This window comes from Pteropus vampyrus, unplaced genomic scaffold (assembly GCF_000151845.1).
Source record: "Pteropus vampyrus isolate Shadow unplaced genomic scaffold, Pvam_2.0 Scaffold77, whole genome shotgun sequence".
Classification (NCBI taxonomy): domain Eukaryota; kingdom Metazoa; phylum Chordata; class Mammalia; order Chiroptera; family Pteropodidae; genus Pteropus; species Pteropus vampyrus.
In genome coordinates, this window is record NW_011888858.1 from 4781846 (window position 1) to 4801939 (window position 20094).

General features: G+C 33.2%; 1 protein-coding gene across 15 annotated transcripts in view; it reads right to left on the bottom strand.

The window, feature by feature from the left end:
- FIP1L1 (factor interacting with PAPOLA and CPSF1) overlaps window positions 1–19222 on the bottom strand; it is a 71999-nt gene extending 52777 nt beyond the window's left edge. For 3 of the 15 annotated variants that reach the window (XM_023532102.1, XM_023532106.1, XM_023532101.1), the window contains exons 1-9: window positions 18927–19221; window positions 17734–17778; window positions 17595–17634; window positions 13929–13986; window positions 12755–12858; window positions 7952–8016; window positions 7293–7400; window positions 6767–6897; window positions 6405–6473 (exon numbers count right to left, since the gene is read on the bottom strand). In XM_023532102.1, coding sequence (XP_023387870.1) covers window positions 6405–6473; window positions 6767–6897; window positions 7293–7400; window positions 7952–8016; window positions 12755–12858; window positions 13929–13986; window positions 17595–17634; window positions 17734–17778; window positions 18927–19011 — 705 coding nt within the window. In that variant the 5' untranslated portion in view covers window positions 19012–19221. Of the gene's footprint in view, window positions 1–6404; window positions 6474–6766; window positions 6898–7292; window positions 7401–7951; window positions 8017–12754; window positions 12859–13928; window positions 13987–17594; window positions 17635–17733; window positions 17779–18926 lie in introns of all 15 variants that reach the window. The other 12 variants (XM_023532109.1, XM_023532104.1, XM_023532108.1 and 9 more) reach the window with 8 other exon arrangements.
- Window positions 19223–20094: the final 872 nt, after the last annotated feature.

Below are 20094 nucleotides of genomic sequence, written 5' to 3' on the forward strand. Positions count from 1 at the left end.
AAAAATCCATTTAAAAGGCACTGATACTAATGAGGAATAATGAAGATAAGCATTAAGACAATGAAGATAGAAGGAAATGGATTTGATAGACACTTGACAGGTAAAACTGACAGGGGACATAAACATGATTCACTTATCAAACATTTAAATATCTATTATGTACCAAGAGCTGAGACTACACAGAGAAATACAACAAAATCCCAGACCATAAGAAAAGACACACAACCAGAACAATACAATAAATAAAAAAAGTATCTATGGGAATAAAAGATGCTATGAGAAAAAGAAATTCATTACTCTTCCTGGGGAGGTCAGGAATACTCAAAAGAGATGACACTATGGATTCAACTGTTCCCCTGAGCTCCAGTAACTTATATACAACTTCTTACATCTAATAAGCATCTCAAATCTACCATGGCCAAAACAAAGCTACTGATTTCCCACTATCCCCTAATTCAATCCTAAGTCTTACCACACAAGTAACACAAGTGGCACCATCACCTACCAAAAGTAGTTTCTTATTAAAAATTTAAATTAACACACATCATTCCCCTGCCCAAAAATCTTTAATAGCTTCCTAATGCAAAAAGAATAAAAGCTAAACTTCTTATAAAGTCCTGCAAAGCGCTCAGATCTTGTTTTCCTCTACTCTCCCCAATTTATCTCTACTATGCCCAGTCACAGTGGCCTTTTTTCTTATATATTAATATAATATAATATAATAATATATAAGTTCTTCCTTCATGAAGGCTTTTGCCCTCCTAACTAGATGTTCCTTCTGCTTGGTATATTCTCTCCCCAGATCTTCTTGTGGGTACTGCTTTCTAATCATTCAATATTGTTCAAATGTCTCCTTGGAGTAGACTTCTCTGACCACTCCCAAACAAACTCTATCATATTATCATTTTGTATTTTCTTCACAGAATTTCTCACTAATATCATTATCTGAAATTACCGTATTTATTATTGTATGTTTATTATCTGTTTGCTGCCACTGTAAAAGAATCTTTTGAAAACATGGATGGTGTTCAGTTCAAACCTGTATCCCAAGTACATAAAAATAGTGCCTGGCATGCATTAAGTGCTCGATATATATTTGTTATTTTTGTTATTTGATCAACTTTAGGACTCAGCTTAAATGTCACTTCTTCAAAAGTTTTCATAAAACGCAGTTTATAACTATAAAATTTTTGCATGATTATCTAATTAATATCTATCTTTCCCATTAAGTTAGATAAACTCTAAGACCACAGAGTCTATATATGTCTGTAATACTCACCTCCCCTCCCAAACCAACCTGAAACACTTCCTGGCACAGTCAAGGCTCAATTAAAAATTGGAAAGGGGGAAGGCAGGAGAGAAAGAGAAAAGGAAAAAAATAGAGGGAAAAGAGTATAGATGAAAGATAAGTGAGAAAAGGTGTCAGGAAGACAAGGTACATTTTAAAACATGTAAAAATTGCTTGTGTTTCTTAAGTTTTTCTTTTCTCCTTAATTTTTTATAATATACTCTTTATATTAAACAATTCTCAAAATCCTCACCATTTTAGCAACTCCCCTAATCAATCTGCATTATCATTATCCACTTGTCTTCAGATGTACTCAGGATTACACACTCTTCAGAACATACTGAGACTATTTTTTTCACATACTTCAAGAAATGACTGTTAAGACACCATGATTGATTTTTTTACAAACAAATTCATGTCCAATCTTATATATCCAAACAAAAGCTGACTGAAGTCTGTATCCTTGAGAATCTAAATATTTACCCAAATTATGCTACCACTGTACCAAAACAAATTATTTTGTAAAATTTCCTTCAGCTGCCTCTCATAACATTATTTATAAAATTTTAACATTATAAACAAAATAATACCTAAAAAGATATTTGATAAGTAAATTGTGACATACCCAAATAATGGATTACACAACACTTTAGTGTTATTTATCAAAAAAAAAACTTGTAATAACCTAGGAAAACATTTACCCCATAATGTTAAGGTGAAAAAAGGAAAAGTAGAAAACCACATAAATTATTATAATTTTGTTTTAACCCAGAAGAACAAAAAGACTGGAAAAGCAACAAAATTTAAGACTTTGAAACAAGCAGATGAAAAAATAGTAATTGACTGGGCAGACCAAAGAAACCTGAATCCTAAATCAGCATTGAGAAAGCAAAGACAACTGATTTTCATGGAAAGATCCCAGAAGATTCAGGAATTGACAACATGTGAATCAGCCAAGTATAAATACTGTAGGTAGAATACTGGACTGCCTTCTCTGAAAAAATCCGATTACCACAACAAAGGAAAAAAAAAGTTAAAACAACCTAAAGATACTGAGATCAAGGACTGTGGAAAATCCTAGCCCCACAGTAAAGTCTACAGTCAGCAAGTTCTATTCATATGCGCTTCCAATCACCTTTTTGGTGGCCTACTCTCTCATGAGTGAATGGCCAAGGATGAATGAATATGAGAAGAGTCAAAGTCAGAAGCCAAAAACAACAAACTTAATACATCAACTTGAAGAAAATAGACTGCAGACTGCAGGAGAAGAAAATCTAACAGAAACAAACAACTTATTAATATTAACATCTTTTGAGAGAGAGAAGGGGTAATAAATACTGTATCACTGCATGCATGAGCAAGAACAGGATGCTACAGTTAAATATTGAAGAAAAATCTTCTTGGCTATTAAAAAAATAACAGCAGAAATGAAATAATGAATAGAAGGGTTGAAAGGGTGAAGAAATCTCCCAGAGAACAGAAGACAAAGATACGGAATGGAACGTAAGAGAGAAGACAATAAAATTAAAGGACCAGCATGAGAGGTCTAACATTTGAATAGAAATTCAGAAAACAAAAGCAGAAGAAAAGTTAAAAAATAATAGAATATCCCAGAAGTGCTTCCAGATTAAGACGGTACAAATGAATGCTTGGTACAATGACTGACAACAGACCAAGACAGTTGTGAAATTTGAAAACACTGGTGATAAATACATACTTTCACAGAAGGAACAAATCATCTATGCATGTGTGCACATGTGTGTGCACAAATGGACATAAAAATATTTTAAGAGAAGGTTGTGGTCAGTTTTTCTTACATATATATGTTACCCATTCATTCTCACTAGTCATTCCTCTCTTGCCCCTCACCCCAAATTATTACACAACTGTTTTTGGACCCAATTGAGTGACTTTTATATTTATTATTAAACTTCATCTCCTTCCATTTCACTAAACCCCCCCAAAAAAACCCCAAAATCTTATTTATACTGAGGTATATAAAAGGTTTTCAGAATGTCAACATGCTGATAATCACTGAGGCACTATAATAAACACATGGAGGTTGATTTGTACAATTCTACTTGTTAGTATGTTTGAAAATTTACTCAATGAAAAGTAAAAAAAAAAGTTATTTTAAAGAGGCTGTCAGGTTGCTTGTCTTTCACCTAAAGATTAAAAAAGAAATCTTTGCAGTAGACAAGAAAAGTACTTAAATTACAATTCTTAAATCCATTCCTTTGTCCATTAAGCAGCATAAGTTCAGGTCCTTCTTTTGGTTCCCATAGCTTCCAATGTGGTCTCTTTTCTCCCCCTTAGATTTTATAGCTTAACCTGGTGCCAGTTCTTTTTCTAAAAATCAGATTTGCTCATGCTATTCTCCTACTCAAGAACTTTCAAATGGCTTTCTATTGCCAACACAAATGTCTGCAGGCTAGTTTAAGATTAAGGTCTTTCTCATCATGGCCCCATTTCTACCATTTCCAGGCTTCTCTCATATAGTATTTCATCCGCCCCAACTCTCTGTTCATGCTATTAGGTTTTGCTCATATCGCTCTCTCTGACAACGGTGTTCTATACTTTCCTCTCTCCTACTAATGAAAATGCTTATCTTTCAGTTTTCACCTCCCATATGGATTCTTCTAGACTGTGCAGTATAGGATAACCCACTTTCTCTACTGAACTCTCTACAGCACTTTTTCAATACCATCAACATTCATCACAATATACCCTGGTCAGTTTATATACACGTCATTCAGATCATAAGTTCTTTAAATACAGAAACCCTTACTACAGCATTTAATACAATGCTGGGCACAATGGAAATGCTCAGTTATAACAAGAAAATTGGGGAAGGTTTTTTCCTTCTTTCTCGCCAATCCTAATAATTCAAGTTCAAATTGGTTACCATACGCCATACACTACGGCCCAAACAGTGTTAACTTATAAATCACACTCCTGCTCACAAATAGGCAGTAACGCCTCCAACTCATACTCCTTGATTCAAGGCTTTCTAGAATTGAATAACGTCCTACAAAGTCGTCTCTCTTACACTCCTTTCCAAAAAGAATTCTCTGATTCAATAAGGCTAATTTCTTAAATAATCTTCTCAACTTTTGCACAATTAAAACATTAGTTTCTTTGTCCAAGCTATTTCCTCAATCTACAACACTTTTTCTTCTCCACACTCTCGAGACTGATTAAAATGCATATACTTCTCTACTACTGAAGCTCACTTTAGACTTTAAAAAACAATATAAGAACCTGTATATAGCACCCATTGTAATTTCTAATCCCAAAGTAATTTCTTATTTTTCCAATTTCTACAGCATTCTAAAATATGCATTTTGGCACTTAATACCTAAGAAATTTACCTCTGCATAACTGGGATACCAATTATATCTAATTTGTTTGTATTCTCCAGAGTTGCAGAATACATAGTAAAATACAACTAATACTTCAAAGAATAATAATAGTCCCACAGAAATCTGAACAAGGATATTTCTTAAATATAAACTAAACCTTTTCTGAAATTCAAAGGAAATCAAATTGGATCCTAAAAATATCTAATGCTCCCACACATATTTTGAGCATCATCAATAAAATATACCCTGTACACCACAATATAAAGAAAAAATGTGAGCCACATATATTAAAATACACACTCTACTTATAACAGATGAGTAATATTTAACCACGTTATCAAGGCAAGAAAAACCATTAGACTATACCCATCAAATCCAAGTCCTTATTTATTCAGAATCAAATAAATCAAAATGGAACAATGACCACCTCTCATGTAACCAAAAGAAACTTCAAAAATAATTTTTCAAAACAGAGTACATATATTAAAAAAAACTCATTCACAATGGCTACCCTCAGTAAGAGACCAGCCCCTAGGAGTTTTTTTATTTTTAGAAGTGTACTGCAAAAAAGACAAAGTATACAGAAGCTGGAAGTTTACAAAGCAAATTCTCATTTCTTAGAAGAAAATACAAAGCACCACTGCAAATGAACTATTTCATCATCGACTTTTCTGTCTATTCATTGTAATCATGTATAATATATTCAATGCCTAAATAAGTAGATTATCACCAAAAAGAACCTGATAACCATTTAAAATAGAACAGGCATCATCTTGCATTTTTAGAATAGTTACAGCAGAACAAGAACCAAATACTTACCCAAAGGAGGATGTAAATTAAAATTAAATTCTCTATACAGAACTGTGTCCAGCAGAGCGGCCACATCTGCAGATATAGCACATGCATTGCATAAGGCAGTATTTTGGTGGACAGGGCTACAGTCCCAAAATGGGCACAGAAAAGTTCCTGACCACACAAGTTCCCTGAGTATACAAACCAATCTAAAAGCCACTCCCAGTTTTCATGCCAATGTCATTCAACACGAAAATCAAGAATAAGGTAAAGAAAGAAGAGTATACAGTTGGGTTTCAAGGAGGTTGCTGTGCATTGCAGTAGTTATGAAAACATATTATTCTTTGGACTAGGTTTTTGATCATAGGGAATAGAGAAGCCAAAGTCACACTTTATACCCAAGTGGTAGTACCAACCTGCAAATTCCTCACTATACCTTCTCCTTTTAAGTATTCGTTTAAAAAAAATCAATGGCTTTATCCTACTTTGTTGAGTCTTTCTTAGGGACTCTCAAAGAAAACTGATAATTCTTGAGATATCTTAAACTATACCAATAATTTCGGTGTCACAGATAATAAACCAATTCCTTACCATTTTAAAAAAGAAAATTAGGAAAAATAAGTCTCCAATTCCAATAAAGATTAGAGCATGACCTACAATGAGAGCTTGGCCTGTTGGCATGAAATTTCATATCCTACAAATAAATATATACTATGACTCAAAATCACAACATGTAGCAAGACCAGTTTCACTTGGGATTTGTTAGTATAACAGGCTACGAATTCACATATTTGCAAAAGTAGAGATAAAATAATAATCAGCAAATCTGTAAGTCACCAGGAAGCTGACGGTTTAGAAAAAGGTAGCTATTTCCATTTTAATCTCATCCCTTGAGTAGTGGTATGGGAGCAGACTCAAGAACAAAAAATGAGAGCAACCAAGGATAATTTACTAAAATTCACCTTAAAAAGATTGAATCTGCCATCTTGGATCTCTGCACCTGGTGTAACTTCCATAGTACAGTCTTCGGCCTAAGTTAAATAACATATTCCCCATTAAGATACCACATAATTTTTAATTGATAGGCCACATAAAGATAAACTAGCTGTAGCTAGTCTGTAACTTGAAACTAAGAACATCAAAAAATTATTAATATTAAACTCTGAAAGGGAAGGGGAAAAAACAAACATGGTAAAAAAGAATGGAATTTTTAAACTATCATATAGTGTTTAGCCACCTTTATAGGGAAAAAACGATTTATTTGGGAAAAAAAAAACTGGGACAGTAGAAAAGGCTGGGGTATTTTGGAACATTTACTAATTACCGTAATTTTATTTGTAGTAGAGGTAACTGGTATAACTTCAAGTCCCATTCGTATCCTCTTTTGTTTTTCACAGTACGCCTTCCAGGTATCTTCATTAAACCCATAATTAAAATAATCAGAAAGATCGGCACCTAAAGATAGAATACATTTTTAGTCTACAAATATTTCAACTCTATTTTTATATATTTTACATAAAATATAATAAAATTGAAAACATAAATTTAGAGTTCTATTATTCTTATTCTTTAATTTTACCAGTTCTCCCAATTACCAGCATAAAATAACAGAACTATAAAAATTTTTGATGAAAATTACTTCCTTTAGAAATGCAGTATAATAAAACAGTATGCAACCCTACTTATATGTTAGGCCACCAGATTTAACAAAATAGGTCATTATTACTCTCATATGCTTAAGACTACAAAATGACATTAAAAAATATTCTAAACTGATACCAAAAAATACTTTTCTAATGACTATTTATACCAAAAATATTTGAAACTACTATAACATAAAATAATCTTACCAGGTTTACGCCATGGTTTATCTTCAAAAGAATCCAAATCTACCTCCAAGAGTGGAACTCCATTAATGCTTCCAGGTGCATCAAGGTCTACTCCTTTGACTTTCGTTCCTATTTTATAAAATAACAAAATGGTGAAGGAGCTATATTAATGAGCAAGAAACTGAGAGACACTACAGACACACATAAAACAATGACACCTTTTAATATTGCTAGCACTAAATATGGCAAAGGTTCCAAACAAAGCATTTGAGTAATGCTTGCTAGAAATAAAAGGTGAAGTCAAACTGTATGGTGTAGCTATAAGATAAAATGAATAGAGATTAGGGACTTGCTTTTTATAATAAGGGATTCCTGTATCAATAGAAAGTTGCTAACTTCCATGTTTTAAATCACTTTTTTGTAAAGTCTTTGAACTAAGAAAGATTTTTACCTTTTAAAGGGTTATAAAACAAACAAAAAAAAAACACAATAGGAACCCTATGTGGCCTACGCAGCTTAAAATATTATCTAGCCCTTTACAGAAAGTTTGCCCACCTCTGTGATATATGGTCAAAACTAATATTTTTAATTGAGTTGTAACATCTATTACAATCTGTTTATGACTCATTCAGCTATATGCATTATTTTCCTATTGAGGCAGCAGCAAATAAAAGTTTTACCTGTAGTTCCATAAACCCTTCCTCCTGTCTTGATGTTAAGATTTACAGGTGCTGTACCATAACTCCTAAAAACAAATAAAAATTATCCTGAGAAAGTAAACAAAATTAGCAACATGTTCGATGTGTACAAATTACACACCTACTAGTAACTGGATAAACTGACACTGACTCACAGTTTCAAAAATGTTTTTAACTAATTTTATGTCTGTCACTTGCTCAATAAAGATAAAAACAAATACTTTTTAAAAGTGTAACTTGTTTTCCATCTCAAAAACCTACCTGCCACTAACTCAATAACCCACTGTAATACATATCACAGAAAATTCAGCTGGGAAGGGAAGAACTGTCTACATGCTTTTTGTCTTCATTTTCTCACTTCCTAGTTATTCAACATATACAGCAATCCTGCAAAAATGAAATTTCTCCACCTTGTTATCAAATCCAGTGACCTCCTTTTAATCCTTCCTGCATTTGATATTGTTGATAAATCCTCTTTCAAATACCATGGAGTACATATGTTCATAAAATTCATGACATTCAAAATTAAATCTAGAGTGAAAACAGAACAATATTTGGTGGTGGTTGGTAGTTAATGATAGAAAACAAAAGAGAAGTTGCTTGAGTGCTAGTAATGTTCCATATCTTAATCTGGGTGGTGGTTACATGAATGTATACATTTAAAAAATTATTGAGCTGCATCTTTTTTCATGTAGCATAATATACATGTGATAGAGGGGGATAAAAAATCTACAGAGTCAGGCAGATTCAGGTTCAAATACAAGTTTTGTTAATTACTAATTGTTAGCAAGTCACTTAAGACCCCCCCCAAGCCTTATATAAATTTTCCGTTATATAAGAGTTTACATCCAGTTCCCTACCTTCTGTTTTCTTATATATGGGTACAAAATCAAATATATTAACCAAAATACTCATACATTACTGGTGAGGTTAGGAAGAAGGGGACAGAGGGGAGTAGGTAAGAAGATTCAATTTCCACAAAGCAAAAAGATATTAGGAAGACCTCAAGTTATAGAGTGTTTTCAATGATATATTTCCACATTATGTTATTTAATTTGGTTCTTTACCCTAACAATTTTAGCTAACTGAACTTGTGAAGATTCACTGCTTTTGGTCTGCCTAATAATTTCCATATTTTGGTGTCCAATGTAATAAATTTATAAGACCTAAGTTACCTTTCACTTATGTTAGAATTACCATTTTTGTTTTCTGCTTAAAAAACAAGGATAAATGCAATAAATCATTCAAATAATTGTATAAAGTTCCACTGCTATAAATGCAACAACTATGAAGTAGCCCAAATTAAACTGTTACTGTCAAGCAGTACTATTATTACCAACTTGAAATGTTTAATCATCTCATTGACAAATTCATTTAACAAACAAACACCTGAGCACCAACAATACATCATATATAGTTCTAGACTAAGGAGAGAAAATGAGGAGCTAGACAAATGTGGTTCCTGCCCTAAGATGCTTACATTTCAACAATCTAAATTTAGCAGAGCAAAAGCACCTTTGGGGTAACTATATAAGATGTACAAAAGTTTTAACTGTTTGAAAGTTAAATGTAAGAGTGATGTCAGAAGCATAGCAGAGTAAGTGATCTCCCCGATCTCTCCCCTTGAAATTACAAATTAAAATTAAATATACAAAAATCAAGAACTATCTCTAAATGATCCTATTACAGAATTGCTAAAGGATAAAACAAAACAGTATTTATAAAAAGGCTTAGCCATAAGTTCAATAAATGAACTTCTTTGCTTCCCATCCAGCTACTTCCCTTTCCCTGATCTGCCTTTTCTTTTTAAAGCCTTTGTATTCCATGTGTGAAAAAAAAGCTCAGATAAAAGGAAAATTGCATTTAAGCAATTCTGATATCATCCTCTAGACCTCCACGAGGTCTCAGGCTTCTCTAGGTGCTAGATCTTACATACTTGTGTCTAAAAGAACTTTAAAATAAATGCATGAAAAAAATTTTTATTTTATTCTGCTCCTTTGACATTACCCATACATGGTAATACACTGTTATGTAGTCAATTAACTGCTCTAGAAACATCTACATCATTGAGTCCTTTATTTCCCTTTTTCATCCACAACTAGTTACCCATGTTATTTCTAGTACTCAAATATACTTTGTTTTCCCATCCATACCTATACTACTGCTGCCGGCTTAGTCTGAATTATCTCATGTGGATAATCACTTCAAATTTAATAACTAATTTGTATCTAGTCCATCTCAACTACTGTTGCTAGTTATTTTTCAAATAATCTGACTCGCCTAAAAACCTTCAAAGGTTCCATAATGACATAGTAAAACATCCTAACTCCTTAAGTAGTTTCAACCATCCTTTCTTATCTACCTTATCCTCCAGCCATATGGTTCCTTTAAGCTCTGCTTCCGTAACACCTAAGTAGTATCATCTGCCTAAATCATCAGTCCTCTTCCTTCCCTGTAAAGAATTATGCAAATTTAAATATTACCTTCTCTAAGATCTTCTCTTCAACACTTGTAGGCTTTTAGCAACTCTGTCAAAGCTTTCAAAATACTTTGTACAGGTTTCTACTCTAGCATTTAACACTGCACTGAAACTATTTGCTCACATGTCCATCTTCCTCACTATTTTGGAAAATAAGGACTATTATTTTTCATATTCCCATCATTAATTAGGGCAGTGCCAAACAAACTGTCTTTAAAAAGTATTTGCTGAATGAACAGATGAATCTCACAGCTGCAACTACAAATCTTTTCTCTAAACGCAATAAAATATTGCTACCCTGATATGCTTTTCTTCATACCTTATTTAAATGAACTTTGTAAAAAAAATGTTACAAAAAAATGCTATTGTGTACTAACAACTAATAAACTAGTTTAGTTTTGTACGTTGAACACAATTTTCAATTTAAATGTGCTTGTGAAAACAGTGTGCGCAAAACAAATTTCACCAAATTTTATTTTTCTCACTGGCTTACAGTTTTCAATAAATGTATTTTGAGATTTCAAGTTTAAAAAACCTTATATCCTTCAGAAAGATCTGTAACTTACTTCAAAATGTATTTAAAAATTAATAAATGGACTGGTGAATGGGTGAAGGTATGGATAAAGGAAACATAGCAAAATGTAAATTGTATAACATAGGTTCACGCATCAATTCAATTCTTCCACTTTTTTGTATTTGAAAATTTTCATAATCAAATGTTGAGGAAAAAACATTCGAAGACAATTACATTTTTAACATGCAGTCTATTTAGTCAACAAACATCTACTGAATAGTTACTATACGTAAGGCAATATAAGGAATAGGAAAATTCATAAACCATGGTTTCTACTCTTAAGGAATTTAGAGTCTAAACATGATAAACATGTACAAACAACTAATTTCATGAAACTGGAAATTGCTATAAGAAATAAGTTCAGAAAAAGTACTGTGAGAGTCTATGTGTGTTTAGTATTTACATGCGATTTATACCAAAAAATTGGTCATATTAATAAAAGAAATTTACTTTCATTATTCTACACTTACAAATACAAATAATTTTATAATAGTATTTACTAAATATGCAATGATTATTATAGTGTTATATTACAGTGTTCCTTTTGTATAATGCAGATAGTAAAGGCCTATTAGCATAAAAGCCTACCAGCATTATATTATAAGCCCAACACTAATTACTTAAAGGAGATGAGGAAAATATCAAGTGCTATCTACTTCTAACATGATTAGTCTCCTTTCAACTCTGCTTCCTAAAAAGTTGCTAGGGTTTTAAAATTACACAGGCAGTCATTATTATAATGCGAAACTGACTATAACAATAACTGAATTACCTTTAAATTTCCTGAAATAACTTTTGAAAAAACAGCTCTACTAAAAAAATATTCAAAAGTACTTATGTATATATTGGTTGATTCGAGATAAGGCTGCTTAATAAACTATACACTACAATTAATAAAAAATTTACTTATGTTCCCAATGCACAAGTACATTATACACCCAATCTTAAAAACACAGAAAAAACACTGACTCTTATTCTAACACCATAACAAAATCACCATCTGTACTTTAATATATTCCCTTCCAATATTTCCATAGGATTCTTTATGTGCTCTGTGAGTCAATGACAGTTCATTTACTTGATTCAGTTTTACCGTCTATAAAACATGAGACAATGTACTGGCCTAAAAAGTCTACAGAATAATTAACAACTTGAAACGCACATAATGAAAAGCAAAAAGAAATACTTTTGATACTTTTTATTGGTCAAAATATTAAAAACCTAAACTCAGGTTTGAACAAGTAATAAAATCAAAGAAAAATACAGATGTAAACAGCAATTTAAAGTTTTCTAATTTATTGTATTTATTGTACTCAATTCATTTATAAAAACATTTTAATTTCAGAAATCAAAAAACTGCTTTCAAATAATTTTACCTAATTATCTTTAAGAAATATTTTCATGGTGAATTCTCTTTTTATCATGATATAACTGACATATAAAACTGTATTAATTGTAGGTGTGCAACATAATGATTTGATATATGCTTAAATTGCAAAGTGATTACAATAAGTTTAGTCAACATACATAGCCACACAGTTAAAATATTTTTCTTGTGATAAGAACTTTTAAGATCTATTCTCTTAACAACTCATGTGAAATTTTAACAATAGTTCTTTCATATTATGGTAAGATGGAAAAATGCAAAAACAATGAAACCAACAACTAATGGTGTGATATAGGCCCACTATTTTTGACTTAGTCATACAATTGTTTCTTAAAAATAACTTACCCATACTGTGGTGCTCCTGTTTTAATGTCTCCTATAGTGACATGAACATCATCCTCATCATCATCACTGTCACTATCACTATCATCTTCAGTCTCGGTCACTTTCTATACCAACATAAACAATTATAAAATACATTCAATAATCCATTTCAACATCTAATATGAATAACTGAAGAAGTAATCATATTGCGTTTAAGCTAGTTTTGCAGAAACAAAGCTCATAGCTCTTATTTCACCTCATTTATAACTTTTATATTTTACATGATAAAGAGATGAGAATGTTACATAAAACCTTATTTATCATTACCTTTTTATAAATAACACCTCATGTTTTTTTCTACTATTGATAACTTGCTCTTGCAAACAGGATCTATGGCAGTTTACTAAGATATAGAGAAGATAAAAGATATAAGAATAGTATTTGAGAAATTCTGGATAAAAAGAATATGAAATTAAGATGGAAACGATTTTAAGAGTCAGAGTTAAGTGCCAAATAGTTCTAAGGAGCATTCATTTACACCTAGAGGGGGCCTTGCATGCAAATGGTTGAGAGAATACGGCTTCTATGAGTAAAAATAGAGCCATTTACAAAGGTTTTGTTTGGGCTCTAAAAGGCTATAATAGTCACATAATAGTAAATAAAAGTCAACCACCTAGACAAAATACTTTTTGTATACAAATTCAAACTTGCAGAATAACAATTTCCTTTTTTTTTAATAGGATTAGGAATGTTAAAATAGTCAAAGGACTAAAGATAATGTTCACTACCGCTACCCCTCAAAAAACATCACTTTTAACTGGCATGAGTTTAGATAATGTTACTTATACTAAAAAAAAATATTTGCTAAAAAACTATAGCAATTAAATGAGTTTCAGGACTCAATGTTTGCTTTGAAGATCAGGCTATGATTTATTTAGTTTATCTACCACACCATTCAGTTCCTTGAAAGAAACATCAAGCCTTTGCAGATGCCCTATTTCATCTGAAATCTCTTCTCACTACTTCTCATTGCTATACTTTTGATGGCAGCATATGAGGTAAGAAATATGAGGGGGCCAGATCAGGCAGGATACTGAAAGTCACATTAAATTTTGGCTTTTTTCCTAAGTGAACACAAAACTACTGATAAATATTTTAAACAGGGAAAAAACTAGATTTCAAAGCCTTGTGTTACCGGTTTAGGTACGCCATTTTCAGCAGTTTCATCTTCAATTCCAGATGGAGGATTAGCACTACAAATAACAAAAATAAGTACACATGCCTAGTATTACTTTTCAGAATTACGAATAGAGTACACTAGTATTTTAAGCTATGTCTGACAGTTTCCTAAAATTATTGTCTCCACTGGATGGTAAGAAAATAGATGCTGAAAACTGTACCTGTTTTACTCCGTTATTCCCAATGCCTTGCATAAAATACGCACTCAACATTAGAAATAGAATGGAAGGAGGAGCAAATAGGAGGATCCCTTTATAAATTATATAAATGTCTAACCAATGTATTGTATACTTGAAACTAATTAAAATAAATTAATTTTTAAAGAATGGAATTGCCTCCACAATTTGTTAATGTCGACTTCAAATTTGCAATTTGATGGTGGGGTATAATTTTACATTTTTAATCTATGTATCACACAATCAATTTTATTTATCCTAAATCTTTACTGAACATCCACTATGTGTCAGGACTACTGTAACTGCCAAGAACTAGGTAACAGTTTCCTCTTTTCAGATTTGTGGTATGATCACATTAATTCTTTTAGTATTCAATTAACATAAATGCTTCTTCTTGGCTTTTTGTTTCGACAATCCTATTGGATGTATGTTCTTTGTTGTATAATAAATAAATTTTAAAATAAAAAAAGTTTATCTTCATTTAAGACTGCTTTCTAATTTGATAATAATGACAGCTCCAGACCTAATTTTGATTCATTAAAGAACAAATTACTTTTATAAGACCAGTTAATACCTGATTTGCTCTGTTACAACAAAATTGATATATAACACTTATTCTCATATGTCTTATTCTCAAGTATATGGCCATTAACCAACAAATAAAACTTCTGGTACTCTGTGTAATTGATTTCTTAAATTTTTAATAATTATAATTTCCATAGTGGGAATTTTAACCATTAACCTCACTTCATAGAAAAGGAAATACAAGTACAAAGCAACTAACAATTATTTAGTAGCATTTATAAAAAAAATTTAAAAAGTCCAGATGCTGATAGAGTGCAAAGATCTTCTCATTAGATTTCTGCTAATATCTCCTAAACTTTACTGTCTAAAGCAATTTTTATATAAATCAATTTATTCTCTTCAGTGGTATTTTATAATACAATCTCTAAATAAAGTAAAATGAAGGATAAAAACTGATACCTTATCTTAAATTTTCATTGTTCTACTGCTTGACCCAAGAAAACAAATATCCAACTATATTTCTTCAATATATTAACCGCCTGCTTAAATAAACTTATAGGTAGCTAGAAACAAGTTCAGCTTGTTTTTTATGGCGCAAAGTAGTAGTATACTTAGCCAAAATATTGATAGATAAAACATGAGAGAACTGGAGACAATATAATGCAATGGTAAAGAAGAGGTTTTAACAATGAACCAGTCACAAAGAAACTCGTGAAAGCCTGAAGAGCAAGGGCTCAGTTCAGTTAGGGCAATACAATGATGTACAATGATAGGACACTAAAAACCAGGTTTGGTGGAGCTCTCTATTCCCCAAAAGATTTTTTAAAGCTTTAATTCTCTATCATCATAAAACGCTAAAAACATGATAAAATTATAAGCTTTTTTCCAGAAAAATAAAATTTTAAGTGTAAATCTTTTCCATGGGATGAAATAAATTTAACAGCTCTCCAAATAAAATTTTAATAAGGAATCTAAAGACATTTTGACAGTGATGCTCAGGAAAAGTAGGTGTCTCTCCAATAAATTTAATCAAGCTGTGAACTGAGGAATTAAAATGAAAGAATGTTAAATCATGTGCTCACTTCAGCAGCATATACTAAAAAAGAATGTTAAATCAGAAAATAAGCTTCAATTACACTGTTATCAATTCATTTCCTGACCAACTGAACAGGGCATGAAAAAAATATTTATTTTCATAACTATAAATTATACAAATCCTCACTTCGTGGCTGTGATTAGCATTATAATTGGATACCTAAATTTCAAAATTAAATGATAAAATTTCAGATGATAGAGCAATGAGTGAAAAAAAAGTCTTCCAATATAGGGGATAGTTTTAAGTGAAGAAGACAACTCTAATTTCAGTACCCCCTAAGCTATTTCTTTTTCCATTTCTCGATTCTTCCCTCCACTCACTTGTTTTTAAGTAACAGCTTTGACATATATCAATCTATTCACTTGAAGTGTAAAACTCAATGGTCTTTAGTATGTTTACAGAATAGTGCAACTATCACAGCTATCTAATTCCGGAATATTTTAATCACCCCAAAAAGAAACCTTGTAAATATTAGTAGTCATTTAGCTCTGTACCCAGTCCTGGCAACCACTACTTTCTGTTTCTATGGATTTACCTTTTCTGTCCATTTAATATAAATAGAATCATACAATATGCAGTCCTTTGTGACTGGCTTCTTTCATTTAGCATGTTTTCAAGGTTCACACATGTTGTAATACACAAGTACGTTCTTTCTATTTACTGCCAAATAGCATTCCACTATATAAATACACATTTTATTTATCCATTATTTGATGAACACCGGTTATTTCCTTTTTTGACTATTATAAGTAATACTGCTATGAATATTCATGTATAGCAGGTGCTCGAATAACACTCTTTCATTCAGTGTAGTTTTGTTATAAGGTTGATGAGATGCCATAGAAATGTAATTCTTGTTTATATCAATTAGCCTATGGTAAAATTGGTCTTGTTATAGGTAGTTTTGCTTAAATTCACCAAACCTATCAACAGTGTTATCGAGGACTTACTATACAAGTTTTTGGGTGGATGCATGTTTTCATTTCTCTTAAGGTATATCTAGGAGTGGAATTCCTGGATCATACGGCAACCTTTTGAGGAACTGCCAAGGTTTCTTCCAAAGTAGCCGCACCATTTTACAATCTCATCAATAGTATATGGGGGTTCCAATTTCTCCATATCTTCATCAAAATCTGCTGTCACTGTCCTTTTGATTACAGCCATCCTAGTGGGTATGAAGTGATATTTCTTCCACTTTTTAAACTCAAATATTCTTTAAAAGCTGTTTTTTTAATTCCCCATTCCCCATTATACAATACTAAGGTCAGAGTAATGTCAGCATATCCATAGATTTTTATGTGTGAGTTGTTTTGAAATTTAGGATGTTTCTGGCTTCTTGTATATGTTTGGTAAAGGATACTCAAACTTTTCTAGTAATCTAATTAAGGAAATCAATCTTATAACAAACCCATTTATTCCATTTGAACTGAAATACAAAACATTGAAATTATAACCAAAGTTCATTTCACTATCAGAAATATTAATGAACTGTGAAATAGCTTTTTAAAAAATTTTAAGTTAAAACTTTTTTCTTAGTCATCTAATGATTCTACTCTACACTCCACTGTTGTGCTCACTTAAGAGTAAAAAGTTACTTAATAGTGAAACATTATTAAACCTTTCAAAAACTGTCCCCTAAGCTACTAGCGAATAAACAGATGAGTATAAAATTAGGTCTTGAAAGAGGAATAAACTCCAAAGAACTCAATATCTTCCAACCTTTAGTCAAAATGTTGCAATCAAACCAACAATTTTAACGACATAATTCTGACAATTTGTTGATAGAAAACAATCTAAATTAAGTATCACGAGAAATTTCACTAACCTGGCATTTTCCTCTTCTGGCCTTTCAACTTCATTTTCATCTACCGAAAAAAATACATAAATAAATAAATAAAATTAACAAACTACTCTTAAAGAAACTAGTATTATGAAAATCTGAAGTGATCATCACAAGCACTAACCTAGGTCCTTTGCCAAATCACTGTGCACATGCACGTCCCATGGGCCTATAAGCACATCCAAAGTTAGATCACCTTATAATGACTTAACAAGATTGCCTTTTATGAAAAAATTCAGCCTTTACTTCTTATAAAAATAAATTTGATATGAAAGACCTCTAGATCTTTGCAAAAAAAAAAAAACCCTACATATTTACGTTTCAAAGAGTATTACTAATGCTAAATCTTGCCACCAAAGATACTGAATTTATTTTACAAGTTTATCAAAATCAAAGTTTGTCAAAGTCACATCATCAAAGAGGTGCATGGTGGCCAAATACGTACTTTTACTATACCATTCTAAAGAAAAAAATACACATTTTGGGCAAGGAACAAATATTAACTTTCAAATCTAATATCGGAAACAGGCAAGAAGGGGCTGACTTAATAAAAGTTAAAAAAGATTTCTAAACAAGTCCCTTTCAAAAAGTACAAGATGAACTAAATTTCTTTAAAGAAGAGACGATACTGAAAACTGTAAGCCTAAAGGACATGTGGTACTTCTACGACGTAGGTTAAAGAGCAGTCTCTTAAATTAAAAAAAGTTCACCTTATTACAGGAGACATGCGGGGTTTTCTTTATGGGCCATAATGTATTCCATCTCTTCCTCTTTTAATTATTTTTAAAGCACAACTTTCAGACAAGGAAGTACCCTTGCAGGTGCATTCCATACAAATTGACCATCAAGAAACAAGACGTTAGTTTTATGGCATCAACTTTATTTATCTATTTTTACAGAATGACTGCTTCTGAAAGAAAGGGACAGAAAGAGGATCCTACAGCCAAGGGGCAAGAAGCAGCACACGAACACTGCTTAGAATCGATATAAAAAACAAGAGCAATGAGCGCGAAGGCCAGGCGGCCGAGAAGCCGCGGCAAGGAGGAGGGGGAGGATGGGGGCCAAGCCCCGTGCCAGCGACCGGGGTTGGACCCCGCCGCCGCAGGATGGGTGCGAGTTGGGGTTGTGGGCAGGGCGTGAGGCCGAGGGGGGCGGGGAGGCGCGCACAACGCGCTCAGCCTGACTTAGGCCGGACTAGGATCCGTACGAGAGGCCCCAAGCGGCGGCGTGAAGGGCCCGGGACGCCGACCGATTGCAAGCCGGGAGGGGAGGCTTGAGAGAACCCGGGAAAGAGAGAAGGGACAGGAAGTTCCGTACCGCCATAGAGCCACTCTTCCTCCTCATCCCCTCCGGTCCCGCCGCTCAGCTCCGACACTAGGCGCTCGACCTCGCCGGCCGACATGGCCGCCCCGAGCACAACTTAAAGGCTGCAGTCAACAGCCCCCTCCAACCCCTTCCCCAGCTTCACCGCCCGAAGGTGCGAGAGGGGCGCAAACCCGCCAGCGAGCAAACGAAGAAAGCGCGAGACTCAAAGCCACCGGGAGGATCCGGGGCAGCCGCGGCGGCGGCAAAGAAGTCTCAGACGCCGGCACGCCTGCGCAGGCGCAGCAGCAGCCAAGCGGCGCGGCGTCCCTAGGTGGATTCGCTTCCGCGGCGGCGACCTCCTGGGCCTAGCTGCGCATGCGTATCGTAGTTGGCCCCCGCCCCCACAGAATCCCGCTTTGCCATTTTAGCGTTGATTTTTCTCTTGGCGTTCAGAGTAAATTGGGGTTCCCCTCCCCCATCCTTCTCTCTAATAACTCCGGATTGATCTTGCGTGCGAGTGCTCCATTGTTCCCGTCTGCCCTTGATACTTTCTTTTCTCAACCTTTTTTTGTCTTTTAGTCTTCCGAAAGGCCTTATTTTCTCTACAGGTTGTATCAACTTTGATACAGAATCATTACCTAGCAATCCCGTTTCTCATTAGAGAAGAAATCACAATTCATGGCCCCTTTCTTAAGAAATTAATTTTTTATTAGTAGAAATAAATATTTTTACACAGAAATAAACAAAAAGAGAAAAAAATTAATTTTAACAGCTAACGAAAGCAAAACTAATAAATAAGTAATACATTCTCCTTGCATTATAGTTGTAGTTAAGGTCAAAGAGCCCCCCCCCTGCCCCCCATCCACTACCCTCCTTTCTAGAGGTAACCCTTGTTATTTGGTGTGAATCTTTGTGAAACTTTATATACATTAACTTCAGGTGAATTGTACTGTTTTGGAGAAACTGAGGTTAACTAATCTTAAGGGATACAGTACTGTATGTATGTATCTGCGTATTGCTTTTCTTTTTTGACTCAATAGTATCTTACAGATCCTTTCATGTTAGCACATAAAAAATTGTCCATTTTTTAGTGCTTTATGGTATTCCATATTATTGCTCTCATAAAGTGAATATGGCTATTTGTTGGTGTACATTTGGATTGCTTTCAACTTTTCACTTT